Raw genomic sequence first — 14,007 nt, forward strand, 5'->3', positions numbered from 1 at the left:
AGACATTACAAGAAAAGAATAACTATAGACCTGCTATTAAAGTACTCTGATGCATTCTTCAATATCCACTATGAAGATAGATGTAAAAATTCTCAACAAACTACTAACAAACCAAATCCAGCAACTTACCTAAAAGATTGTACACCACAACTAAATGGGATGTATCCCCTTTTCAAAGTATGAAAATCAATCAATATAATACACCATATTAATAGAAAAAATGAACAAAAACAATGTGATTATCTGGATGTGATTATCTGAAAAAGCATCTGACAAAATTCAACACCCTTTCATGATAAAAATATTCAACAAACTAGGAATAGAAGGGAACTTTCTTAACCTGATAAAGGGCATCTATGAAAAAGTTATAGTTAATATCATATTCAGTGGAGAAAGACTGAAAACCTTCCCCCTAAGATCAGGAATAAAATAAACACTTCCACTCCTGCCATTTCTATTCTAGCTGGGGCAATTATATAAGATAATGAAATAAAACTATGTAGATTGAAAAGGAAGTTGTAAAACTATTTCTGTTTGTGGATGGCATGATTTTGTGTGTGGAAAATCCTAAGAAACACACACACACTCATACACAACTATTAGGGCTAATAAACGAGTTCAGCAGAGTTTCAGGGTAAAAGATAAATATACAAAAATTGTTTCTATTTGATTGTACACCAACAATGTACAATCAAAAAATGAAATTAAGGAAACAAGTTTATGTACAAAAGCATCAAAAAGAATAGGATACTTAGGAATACATTTAACAAAAGAAGTGTAAGACTTGTACACTGAAAGAACAAAACATTATTGAAAGAAATTAAAGAAGACCGAAATAAATGGAAACACACCTCATGTTTATGGATTGCAAGACTTAATATTGTGAAGATGTCAATACTTTGCAAATTGGTTCACAGATTCAGTGCAATCACTATCAAAATTCTTGCTGGCTTTGTTTGGCAGAAATTGATAAGCTGATCTTAAAATCATATGGAGATTCAAGGATCCAGAGTAGCCAAAACAGTCTTGAAAAAGAAGAGGAAAGTGGCCGGGCGCGGTGGCTCACGCTTGTAATCCCAGCACTTTGGGAGGCCGAGGCGGGCGGATCACGAGGTCAGGAGATTGAGACCACGGTGAAACCCCGTCTCTACTAAAAATACAAAAAATTAGCCGGGTGTGGTGGCGGGCGCCTGTAGTCCCAGCTACTCGGAGAGGCTGAGGCAGGAGAATGGCGTGAACCCGGGAGGCGGAGCTTGCAGTGAGCCGAGATTGTGCCACTGCACTCCAGCCTGGGTGACAGAGCTAGACTCTGTCTCAAAAAAAAAAAAAAAAAAAAAAAGAAAAAGAAGAGGAAAGTTAGAAGACTCACACTTTCCAACTTCAAAACATACTACTTTGGCCGGGCGCGGTGGCTCACGCTTGTAATCCCAGCACTTTGGGAGGCCGAGGTGGGCGGATCACGAGGTCAGGAGATCGAGACCATGGTGAAACCCCGTCTCTACTAAAAAATACAAAAAATTAGCCGGGCGTGGTGGCGGGCGCCTGTAGTCCCAGCTACAAGGAGAGGCTGAGGCAGGAGAATGGCGTGAACCCAGGAGGCGGAGCTTGCAGTGAGCCGAGATTGCGCCACTGCACTCCAGCCTGGGCGACAGAGCGAGACTCCGTCTCAAAAAAAAAAAAAAAAAAAAAAAGTACTACTTTATAGTTACAGTAATAAAAATAGAGTGGCTGTGTCAGAAGGATAGATATATAGATAAATGGAATAGAATTAAGAGTCCAGAAATAAACTCATATATCTGTGGCTTACTGATTTTCTACAGGAGTGCCAAAACAATTTCATGAGAGAATAGTGTCTCATGGTACTTGGACAACTGTATACCCACATACAAAAGAATGAAGTTGGCCCCTTACATCATATACAAAAAAATTAAAGTGGATTAAAGACCTAAATATAAGAGCTACAGCTGTAAAACTCACAAAAGAAAACAAGGCCAGGCACACACCTGTAATCCCAGCACTTTGGAATGCTGAGGCAGGTGGATCACCTGAGGTCAGGAGTTCAAGACCAGCCTAACATGGTGAAACCCCGTATCTACTAAATACAAAAAATTAGCCCGGTGTAGTGGCATGTGCCTGTAATCCCAGCTGAGGCAGGAGAATTGCTTGAACCCAGGAGGCGGAGGTTGCAGTGAGCTGAGATCACACCATTGCACTCCAGCCTGGGAGACAAGAATGAAACTCTGTCTCAAAAAAAAAGATGGGCCCGGTGTAGTGGCTTACGCCTGTAATCCCAGCACTTTGGGAGGCTGAGGCGGGCGGATCACGAGGTCAGGAGTTCGAGACCAGCCTGACCAACATTGTGAAACCCCATCTCTACTAAAAATACAAAAAAGCCAGGTGTGGAGGTGTGCGCCTGTAATCCCAGCTACTTGGGAGGCTGGGGCAGGAGAATTGCTTGAACCCGGGAAGCAGAGGTTGCAGTGAGTGGAGACCGTGCCACTGCACTCCAGCCTGGGCGACAGGGCAAGAGTCCGTCTCACAAAAAAAATAAAAAAAAAGATGTAAATCTTTATCACCTTGGATTAGGCAATGGTTTCTTAGCTATGACATCAAAAGCACAACCAAAGGAAAATAAATTGGACATCATCAAAATTAAAAACATTTGTGCTTCAGAGGATACTTTCAAGAAAATGAAGACAGCACACAGAATGGGAGAGATACTTGTAAGTCATATATCTGATGAGGTTCTAGTTTCTAGAATATATAAAGAATTCTTAGAGTCCAACAGTAAAAAAGACAGATACCCCAGTTTTAAAAATGAACAAAGAATCTGAGTAGACATATCTCTGGAGAAGAGATACAAATAGCCAGTAAACACATGAAAAAATGTTCAACATCATTAATTATTAGGGAAATACAAATCAAAACCACATTGAGATACCACTTCACACCCACTAAGTGACAGTAATCAAAAAGGCTGACTAATAGCAAACAGAGGAGGTGGAGAAATTAGAACCTTCATGCATTGCGTGAGAATGTAAAATGGTGCAGCTGCTTTGGAAAACAGGCAGTTCCTTAAATAGTTAAACAGAGTTACTGTATGATCCAGCAGTTCCACTACTAGGTCTGTACCCAAGAGCATTGAAAACATATGTCCACACAAAAACTTGTACATGAATGTTCATAGCAGCATTATTTATAATAGTCAAAAGGTGAAAACAACACGTGTCTGTCAACTGATAAATGAACAAAATTTGGTATATTCATACAATGTAATATTATTTAGCCATAAAAAAGAGTGAAGTAGTGATATATACTACAACCTAACTGAACCTTCTAAATATTATCCTAAGTGGCTGGATACAGTGGCCCACACCTGTAATCTGCACACTTTGGGAGGCTAAGGTGGGCAGATCACTTGAGTCCAGGAGTTCGAGACCAGCCTGGCCAACATGGTGAAACCCTGTCTCTACTAAAAATACAAAAATTAGTTGGGTGTGGTGGCGCATGCCTGTAGTCCCAGATACTTGGGAGGCTGAGGCGTGAGAATTGCTTGAAACCGGGAGGCAGAGGTTGCAGTAAGCTGACATCATACCACTGCACACTAGCCTGGGCAACAGAGCGAGATTCTGTCTCAAAAAAAAAAAAAAAAATTATGCTAAGTGAAGAAGCCAGACACAAAGGGCCATATATTGTATAAGTCCATTTATTTATTTATTTATTTATTTGTTTGACAGAGTCTTGCTCTGTCGCCCAAGCTGGAGTGCAATGGCTCTATCTCAGCTCACTGTAACCTCCACCTCCTGGGTTCAAGCGATTATCCTGCCTCGCCTCCTGGGTAGCTGGGACTGCAGGTGCACACCACCATGCCCAGCTAGTTTTTGTATTTTTAGTAGAGACAGGGTTTCACCATGTTGGCCAGGCTGGTCTTGAACTCCTAACCTCAGGTGATCTGCCTGCCTCGGCCTCCCAAAGTGCTGGGATTAGAGGCATGAGCCACCGCGCCCGGTCTATATAACTCCATTTATATGAAATGTGCAGAGTAAGCAAGTCCATAGCAATACCTTAGTGGGCTGGGTGCAGTGGCTCACGCCTATAATCCCAGCACTTTGGGATGCTGAGGAGGGTTGATCACTTCAGATAAATAGTTCGAGACCAGCCTGGCCAACATGGTAAAACCCTTTTTTACTAAAAATACAAAAATTGGCCTGGCGTTGTGGCGTGTGCTTGTTATAGTCCTAGCCACTTGGGAGGCTGAGGCAGGAGAATCGCCTGAACCTTTGAGATGGAGGTTGCAGTGAGCCGAGATCACGCCACTGCACTCCAGCCTGGGCAACAGAGCGAGACTCCACCTAAAAAAAAAAAAAAAAGTACATTAGTGGTTGTTGGAGGTCTTGAGCAGGGATAGGGAATGACTGGTAATCAGCACAGGGCTTTTTTTTTTTTTTTTGGTAGTAATGAAGATATTCTAAATTGGATAGTGGTGATGGTTGCACAACTCTGAATAGACTAAAAACCATTGAATTTTATACTTTCAAGAGGTGAATTCTGTGGCATGTGTATTATATGTCAATTGAAAAAATAATAATAAACTGACTTTTCAAGTAGAGGGACATATCCCCTCAAATGGGATTGGAGGAATATCCTGGTGGTGAGTAGGAACTGTGATGATTTAATATTTATCAGAAACAGGGTCGTGTAAGATTTTGAAAAGGATAAAAGTACTAGAATAAAATAAGGAAAAGTAAACTTAAAAAATTATATTTTGGACTTTTTATTCTTTGGGTCTCTTTGACAGCCGTTCCATCTTAGAAGAGTACTTGGAGATAGATTGTTCCAGGATGTTACACACAGGCTGTTTCTGTTTACAGCTATTGGTGTTCCTCTTTTCTTATTTCTGAAACTTCTAGTAATTTATCTATTTGCAGTAATCACATTGCTGCTGTTTCTTGTATGCTTTCCCACCATTTTCCTTTGACCCTCTCTGAATTTTCTTTTTTTAAAAATTTTTTTATTTGAACTACCTGTAGACTTAAGGAAATATTGCATAAATAATAGTTTTCATAGGTCTCTCATCCAGCTTCCCATTATGTTAATGTCTTACATAACCATTATATAATTATCAAAACAAAGAAATTAGTATTGGTTTAATACTATTAAGTAAACATCTTATTAGAAATTTTATCAATTTTCTACTGATGTCCTTGTTTTGTTGCAGGATCCTATTTGGGATCCCATATTGCTTTTAATTGTTATTTCTCTTCTGTAACAATTTAGTGTCCTGCAACAATTCCTCAGTCTTTCCTTGTCTTTCATGAGCTTGACATTTCATGAGTATTATTTAATTATTTTATTGAATATCTCTGTCATTTTTTCATGATGGGATTGAGTTATGTATTTTGGGCAAGAATACCACAGAAATAATGTGTCCTTGGTATGTTATTACATGAGGTTAATGATGTCCATATATCTTATTACTGACAATGTCAGCCTCAATCACATGGTTATGGTGGGTTCTGCTGGGTTTCTTCATCCATCAGTAGCTTCTGAGAGAGGACTGATAGAAAATACATTAAATGAAAATATGCTCACACTTAAATAGTTTGACAATTGAGTATCTTCATGAATGGTTTAGGCATAAAATTCTAAATTGGAAATCATTTTTCAGTAAGACTTGTGAAGTCATTGCTTCATTGTCTTCTAGTTTTCAATGGTGTTACTTAGAAAATCAGTGCACTTCAATTTTTGATCCTTTGTATGGAAATCTGTTTTTCTGTCTAGATGCTATATAGCAAGTTCTTCTTGTCTTTTGTGTTCTCACATTTCAAAATGATATGAACTGATGTGGGGAAAGTCATAGCCTTCAATATTAAAAAATTATCTTGGCCAGGCATGGTGGCTCACGCCTGTAATCCCAGCATTTTTGGAGGCCGAGGCGGGCGGATCACTTGAGGCCAGGAATTGAAGACCAGCTGGCCAATATGCAAAACCCCTTCCCTACTAAAAAAAAATATATGTATATATATCTGGAAGTGTTTTGTTGATTTCCTCTTCATTGTTTTCTGTGTTCTTTCTTTCTCTCTGGAACTCATTATTGGGATACTTAACCTTCTGAGCCAGTCCTCTTAATTTTCTTGTGTGTTCCTTCCTGTTTTCCATCTTTTCCCCCCTCTATTTTATAAGAAATTTAATTCTATATTCTAGCCCTTCTATTGAGATTTTCTGTTTCTTTTATAATCTTTTTAATTTATAAGAGCTCTTTTCTTCATTCTCAAAGTGTTCCTTTTTTAGTAGCCTCCCATTCTGACTTACACTTTTTGAAGATACTAATTTTTGTTCTTGTTTCTATGTACTTTTTTTTTTTTAAATTAGACCATTTCTGTTAGTTTTAGTCTCTGTCATAATAAAGGCTTTCCTCAAATTTCTAATAACCTTTGGCTTTGAAGCCAATCATGGGTAAGAGTGTGATGCTATGGCCGAGTGTGGTGGCTCACGCCTGTAATCCCAGCACTTTAGGAGGCTGAGGTGGGCAGATCACCTGAGGTCAGGAGTTCGAGACCAGCCTGGCCAACATGGTGAAACCCCATCTCTACTAAAAAATACAAAAATTACCTGGGCATGGTGGCTCATGCCTGTAATCCCAGCTACTTAAGGCTGAGGCAGGAAAATCGCTTGAACCCCAGAGGCGGAGGTTGCCGTGAGCCGAGATTGTGCCACTGCACTCCAGCCTGGGTGATGAGAGCAAGACTCCATTCTCAAAAAAAAAAAAAAAAAAAAAAAGAGTAATGGTAAAAGGCTGATGGATGCTAAAAGTTCTCTACACAGAGATGAGGTTTATCAAATTTATTGTAGATTGATGTGGCTGGGCTATCTTTTAGGGGAAGGTAACATTTCATGTCTGTCACTTATAGTCTTTTCTACTGGGCTAGTGAGATTCTTCAAAGGAAGGCTCTTCTAAGCTACTGCCAGAAGGTATAAACCTGAGTGACAATCTTCTGGTGAGGAAAAAGAGTTTAGGAGTCTCAATATTCAGAATGAACACTTTGTCTTAAAATCACCCAATTTTAGTTTGGTATTCCTGCCTTCAACTGTGCCTGTTATCTTAACCAGTTTTCAACCAATCCTCCTGTTTTGAGCTCTTCCTTTTTTCCCTCTTTCAACAGTATATGAGCCTCTAGGAACTCTACAGTATAAATCAAAGTGTTTTTTGGTTTTTCTCCTTTTTGACTTAGGGTGTAGCCATTTCAGGTCTTTTAAGTCATTTACCCTTTATCTGTTCCTTTCTGTTTCCAAAATTTTGATGCTGTTTTTTCCTTTACCATTTTGGGGAGGGGGTCTTTTTGAATTATCCCCCCAACCCCTGCCCATTGTTTTAGATGGGCTTTTGGAAACAGAATATGTGCATTTAGTCCTTAATCCTTAGTCACCTTTGTTGAATTTCCACAGCTAAAATTTGATTTTAGCTTTATTTTAGTTTGAGTAGAGTACTCTGAGAAAGTCATTAAAGATTTGTCCTGTTCTTAACTGTGTTGGAGGACACATGCTTTTAGATGGAAGGGTTATTCTTCTTGTGTACTTGAATTTTTCAGTCATCATAGTAAGTCAAATAATTATTAATAGAACATTGACTTATAGAAAAATTGAGTATTAGAACTGAGAGGCACTATGGAATTTATCTTAGTCCAACACTGTTTTTACTGATAAAGAAGCCATGACCCAGAGAAGTTATGAGGCCTAAGATAATGCAGCTACTATTCCTTATGCTGTTCCCACTACCTGGACCTTTGTCTAGCCAGGTCCTACTAATTCTGTATTCTTTTTTTTTTTTTTTTTTTTTACTTTAAGTTTTAGGGTACATGTGCACAATATGCAGGTTAGTTACATATGTATACATGTGCCATGTTGGTGTGCTGCACCCATCAACTCGTCATTTAACATTAGGTATATCTCCTATTGCTATCCTTCCCCCCTCCCCCCACCCCACAACAGGCCCGGGTGTGTGATGTTCCCCTTCCTGTGTCCATGTGTTGTAATTCTGTAATTCTCAAATGCCTAATCCTCAGGGAGATCTTCCATGAGCCCATAGGCCATGTTAATTGCCATATTTGTGTGCTCACGCAAGTTCCTGCCCCCTTTTACTTTCCCTGTGACTCCTTTCACATTTATACTTCCTTGCTCAGGATCTTTCTTTCCCATCAGACTGTAGGCTCATGAAAGCAGAGATTTTGTCTGTTTTACTCATTTCTGCACCCAAATCACTTTGCACAGAACCTTACCAGGCTGAATGCTATAGAATCAACACTAAATATTTGTTGTGTGATGATTAGCTATTTAGTGGCAAATCCAAAATATGTATTCATAGTCTTCTTAAAGACATCTGAAGGAGGACTTGCATGCTTTCTTTTTTATCATGCCATCTTTTTTAGACTTACATGATCCTAGTAGCCAGTGAGTTTACTTTAAGTGTGTTTTTATTAAAAACCAAGAACCAGGCCAATCAGTACACTTTCCTCTTTTGATATTAGGTGGTAATTGAAACTTTGTCAGTGGGAGCAACCATGCTGTTACCTCCATTACGAGAACGGATGGAATTACTTCATTCTCTTTTACCTCAAGGACCTGATAGATGGGAAAGCTTATCTAAAGGACAGGTAGGCTTTTGCTTGCTATGTAAGTAAACCAGTAGTATCATAAAAATTTGGACTGAGAAGGAAATAAAACTAATCAATTGCCATGTGTTCATGGAGCGTAAGTACTTGATGGGTCTAGTAAATCCTGGTTATTTAATGTTTTGTGCTGGAAGAATTCCCAGTTGTCTAACAACCTTAGGTGAAGCAAGTGATAATTTATTAAGTTATTTGGGGCTAATTATTAAAATAAGGACTAATTTTTCCAGTGTTTCTTATAGTACTAAGCCAGACACTCTGTGGTTTATTTGTAGTATGCTGAGTTGAAATCAAGTGCATGTGCTACTGTTGGTTCCATGCTGAGAACTTTGTCTGAAATTGTTTGTATAAAGAGTATAGATGACTATTAGGAAAAAGTATTTGATAATATGAGTATACTTATTCTTTCCATTTTTATGTTATATACCTTAAAATAGTACATTTTGCTCAACCAAGTAGAAGTTACCAGATTCAGAGATACAGATTTGAGGAAAAAAAAATTGGTACTTATTTGCAGCATAATATTTACTGATACTTTTCTTTCTTTTTAAATCTTTTTTGGAGACAGAGTCTTGCTCTGTCACCCATGCTGGAGTAGGGTGGTGCAATCATAGCTCACTCTAACCTTGAACTCCTAAGCTCAAGGGATCCTACTGCCTTGGCCTCTGGAGTAGCTAAGACTGCTGGCATGTGCCACCACACCCGGCTAATTTTTTTATTCTTATTTTTATAGCGGTGGGGTCTTGCTGTATTTCCCAGGCTGTTCTTGAACTCCTGGCCTCAAATGATCCTCCTGCTTTGGCCTCCCAAAGTGCTGGGATTATAGCCATGAGACCACTGTGCCTGGTCCACAGGTGATTTTTTTTTTTTTTTTTTTTTTTGAGACAGGGTTTTGCTCTGTCATCCAGGCTGGAGTGCAGTGGCACGATCATGGCTTACTGTAGCCTCAACCTTCTGGGCTCAAGTGATTCTCCCACCTCAGCCTTCTGAGTAGCTGAAACTACAGGTGTGCACCACCATGCTCAGCTAATTTTTGTATTTTTTGTAGAGGGGATTTTGCTATGTTGCCCAGGCTGGTCTTGAATTCCTGGACTCAAGCGGATCCGCCTGCCTTGGCCTCCCAAAGTGCTGTGATTACAGGTGTGAGCCTCTGTGCCCAGCCTACAGATAATTTTTAGTGAGTATTTTGCATTAGGTTAGATTTCAAGTGATTTATTTTAAACATTAGAATAAGTAATTGTCATTGGTAATGTCACACTGTAGAATCATGTGTCGTATTATTTATCTATTGGCATTTCGTACTCCTCTCTACTTACAGTACTAAAATTATTATGCATAGTATGCCATGTTAGCTTAGAGATTTAGGCATTATAATGAAGGCTGAAATAAAAACCTGTAAGTTGCATTTTCCTAAATCCCATTTCCTAAATGGGATTAATTGGGTAGTTTTTATAATTACGTACTTCCTGAAGATGATTGTTTATTAAGCTAGTAAGTGTATTAGTATAGTTTTTTTCTGGGATCCTTTTGTGTTCTTTTCTAGTGCATATTACGCTAGTTACTTGTTCCTATTTTATTGTTCTTTAGAGAATGCAACTGGATATCATCCTGACAAGTTTGCAAGATCATACCCATGTAGCCTCCCTACTTGGCTATAGTTCACCCTCTGATGCTGCTGACCTGTCTTCTGTGTGTACTGGCTACGGAAATCTGTCAGATCAACCTTATGGCACTCAGAGCTGCCATCCAGATACCCACCTGGCTGAAATTTTGATGAAGACTCTCTTAAGAAATTTAGGATTTTATACGGTAAGTTGTTCTTTCATTGTAGTGAAAAAAGAATAAAGGGGTAGGGATCTCTTTAGTCAAGGTATTTTGACATTTAAACACCTATGATAGAAATCAAACTCTAGACCCCACTCCCTGAAGGGGAAAAACATGTCAGGTTTTCTGAAATATTGTGGGGACCAAATAACATGTAATTGAGAATTTCAAAGGGATTTATTTTAGAATTTTACCAGATTTTTCTGATATTGTAGAATAATCAACAGAATAAAATAGGAACATTTTTAGAGAGAAGCATAATGAGCAAGGGATTAACCTTACCAGACATAATCTTATAATGAAACAATGTACTTGGTACTGAATGAGAATAGGTTGGTCAGTAGGATAGAGGACAGTGGACCCTATAGCTTTCCCTGTATTAGTATGCCATTAATTCTAAATCTCTGGTGTTTCTTAAATTCATCTTTTTTTCCTGCCATTTCTTTGGGTTCTAAGCCAGATCATTATGATTCAGTGCTGATAGTGTTACAGCTATTGTCGCTATTGCTGGTCTCTTCTCAGCATCTTACTGCTGGAATAACTTTGTATTAAATAACGTCTTTATATTAAAGAATACAACTTCTTTGTATTAAATTAAAACCCGTTCAGGCCAGGCGTGGTGTCTTATGCCTGTAATCTCAGCACTTTGGGAGGCCGAGGTGGGTGGATCACCTGAGGTCAGGAGTTTGAGACCAGCTTGGCCAATATGGTGAAACCCCGTCTCTACTAAAAATGCAAAAATTAGCCAGGTGTGGTGGCTGGCGTCTATAATCCCAGCTCCTCGGGAGGCCAAGGTGGGAGAGTTGCTTGAACCAGGGAAGCAGAGGCTGCAGTGAGCTGAGATCGCACCATTGCACTCCACCCTGGGTGACAGAGCAAAACCCCATCTCAAAACACCACCACCACCACCACCACCACCACCCCCTGCCTTCAGACCCTTTATCATCAGCTCACACACCATTCTTACCTGAAATCATCCTTTTCCAGAATTGTACATTGTACACATATTTCCTGTTGTTTTTCTCTACCAATCTGTGATGTAAGATGACTATTTTAGGAAACCTTGCCCAAATAACCCCATCTAGCCAGAGATGCGTATAGCTGCACATCTCTGTAGTCATCAGCACTTATAGGATCAGAGTGTACTGTGCAACTTAACTTTGAATCGTTTGTGTATCAGTTGTTTCCTACGGCTCTTCAGGGCCTGGTCTATGTACTCTTTTTCTTCCATTACAAGCCTTAGTGCTCTATCCCACCCACATTGAAAGGCTGATCACTAAGTCAGAGTGAAAATTCTTCCTACAAAATTCTTTTCTTTCAGGTTTAAGAATGTAAATTTAATCTGATGTTAAGGAGTAATGGCTGCAAATGGATAAGAACAATATTGTGTGTATAGCCATTTGTTAATGACCGAAAGTTTTCCCCAGAGTTATAAGGAATGTTACAACAAAGTTATAAGGAATATTAGGGCTAAGGCAGATTTATATATTATATGGAAATGGAAATAAAATACTAACTGCTTTTGGGTTGAAATAATAAATTATTGTCTCTTTCTGATGTGATTGAAACCAAATTTGTTCTAATATTTTAAAATAACGGTCCTAATTAACAACTTAGAGCAAGGGCCCTACAGTGTTCCCATATTCTATCTTGTATATTGTACACATAAACCAAATTTTCTGCCTAAAGATATTTAGGCAGAAATTCTGCACATGATTATTTACAGGAAAAAAAGTTGGAAATAACAGAAGTATCTAAAAATAGAGGAGTGGTTAAGTAATTTATGGTATATGTGTTCAATGGAATATTTAATTATATTTTATATACACATGGTTTATGAAAATGTGTAAAACATTTATGATCCATTGGAAAAGAGCAGACCAAAAATAGAATATGCAGTACAATATTATGAAAAATATTTTAAAAGGACAAAATCAGGAAAGAAATATACCAAAAAATATTATAGTAGCAGTCATTTTCTTTGAGTGGTTGTTTAAATGGTGCTTTTAACTTTTTAAAATAGAGTTTTGATATTTTCTAAATATACAAAGCATCTCTTTTTAAAAAATATTTTTAACTTGAAGTAATTTAAAACTTACAGAGGGGTTACAGGAATCATTCAAAGAATTCCCCTGTGCTCTTCAGCCAAATTTGTTCTCTCTCTGTAAATCATTTGAGAGTAAGTTGCAGGTGGCTGGCTGCCCCTAAGTAAGCATATATTAAGTATGTATTTTTAAAAAACCAGGACATTTTCTTATGTAACAAGAGAATAATTATTGATTTCAGAAAATTTAACATTGATACAGAACTGTTATTTAATATATAGTCTACGTTTACATTTCTACAGTTGCCCCAATAATGTCCTTTATAGCAGTTTCTGACCCCAGCCCTTCCTCTTCCATGATCTGGTCCAGAATCACACATTGTATTTAGTTGTTATATCTCTTTTTTAATTTTAATTTTATTAGAGACAGGCTTTCTGTTGCCCAGGCTGGAGTACAGTGGCACCATCATAGCTCACTACGGCTTTGAACTCCTGGGCTCAAGTGGTCCTCCCACCTCAGCCTCCCAAGTAGCTGGGACTAGAGGTGTGCACCACCGTGCTCAGCTAATTAAGAAAAGAAATTTGTAGAGATGAAGTCTTGCTCTGTTGCCCACGCTGGCCTTGAACTCCTGGCCTCAGGCAGTCTTTCCACCTCGGCCTCCCAAAGTGTTGGAGCTATAGGTGTGAGCTGCCGCACCCAGCTGCTTTTTTTTTTTTAATGGAAAAAACAAATAGAAGTAGCTTGATGAATTTTACCATCTAATAGCTAGTATCATAAGGATTATAGCAAATACTTAAAAATTGGTAATGGGAGAAAGGATATAATGCTTTTTTTTGTTTTTTTGAGACATAGTTTCACTCTTGTCGCCCAGGCTGGAGTGCAATGGCATGATCTTGGCTCACTACAACCTCCGCCTCCTGGGGTTCAAGCGATTCTCCTGCCTCAGCCTCCCTGGTAGCTGGGATGATAGGCACCCGCCACTACGCCTAGCTAATTTTTGTATTTTTTTTAGTAGAGACCAGGGTTTCACCATGTTGGCCAGGCTGGTCTCAACCTCCTGACTTCAGGTGATCCACCTGCCTTGGACTCCCAAAGTGCTGGGATTACAGGTGTGAGTCACCGCACCCAGCCCATATAATGCTGCTTAAATCAGATTTATGGTAGGTTGTTACTTTCAATTTCAAGCACTTCAAATATAAACTTCCTTTGTGTGTCATTTTAGGATCAAGCATTTGGAGAGCTAGAAAAGAATAGTGATAAATTTCTACTTGGAACATCATCATCAGAAAACAGTCAGCCTGCTCATCTTCATGAACTGCTATGTTCACTACAGAAACAGCTGCTGGCATTTTGCCATATCAATAACATTAGTGAGGTATGTGATTATTTGTCTTTTATGGTGATCTATCAGGGACCTTGAAACTCAGATATTTGGATAGGCCATGATATTTTTGTACCTTGAATCTTTCAAA

At 38.7% G+C, this 14,007-nt stretch overlaps 1 protein-coding gene across 19 annotated transcripts in view; it reads left to right on the top strand.

The window, feature by feature from the left end:
- The window catches only part of HERC1 (HECT and RLD domain containing E3 ubiquitin protein ligase family member 1), a 254,678-nt gene that overhangs the window by 101,789 nt on the left and 138,882 nt on the right, over positions 1-14,007 (top strand). For all 19 annotated transcript variants that reach the window (XM_063638840.1, XM_055278203.2, XM_063638842.1 and 16 more), the window contains exons 13-15: positions 8,526-8,651; positions 10,254-10,475; positions 13,758-13,910. In XM_063638840.1, the coding sequence (XP_063494910.1) occupies positions 8,526-8,651; positions 10,254-10,475; positions 13,758-13,910 (501 nt within the window). The remainder of the gene's footprint in view (positions 1-8,525; positions 8,652-10,253; positions 10,476-13,757; positions 13,911-14,007) is intronic.

Source organism: Symphalangus syndactylus, chromosome 5 (assembly GCF_028878055.3).
Source record: "Symphalangus syndactylus isolate Jambi chromosome 5, NHGRI_mSymSyn1-v2.1_pri, whole genome shotgun sequence".
NCBI lineage: Eukaryota > Metazoa > Chordata > Mammalia > Primates > Hylobatidae > Symphalangus > Symphalangus syndactylus.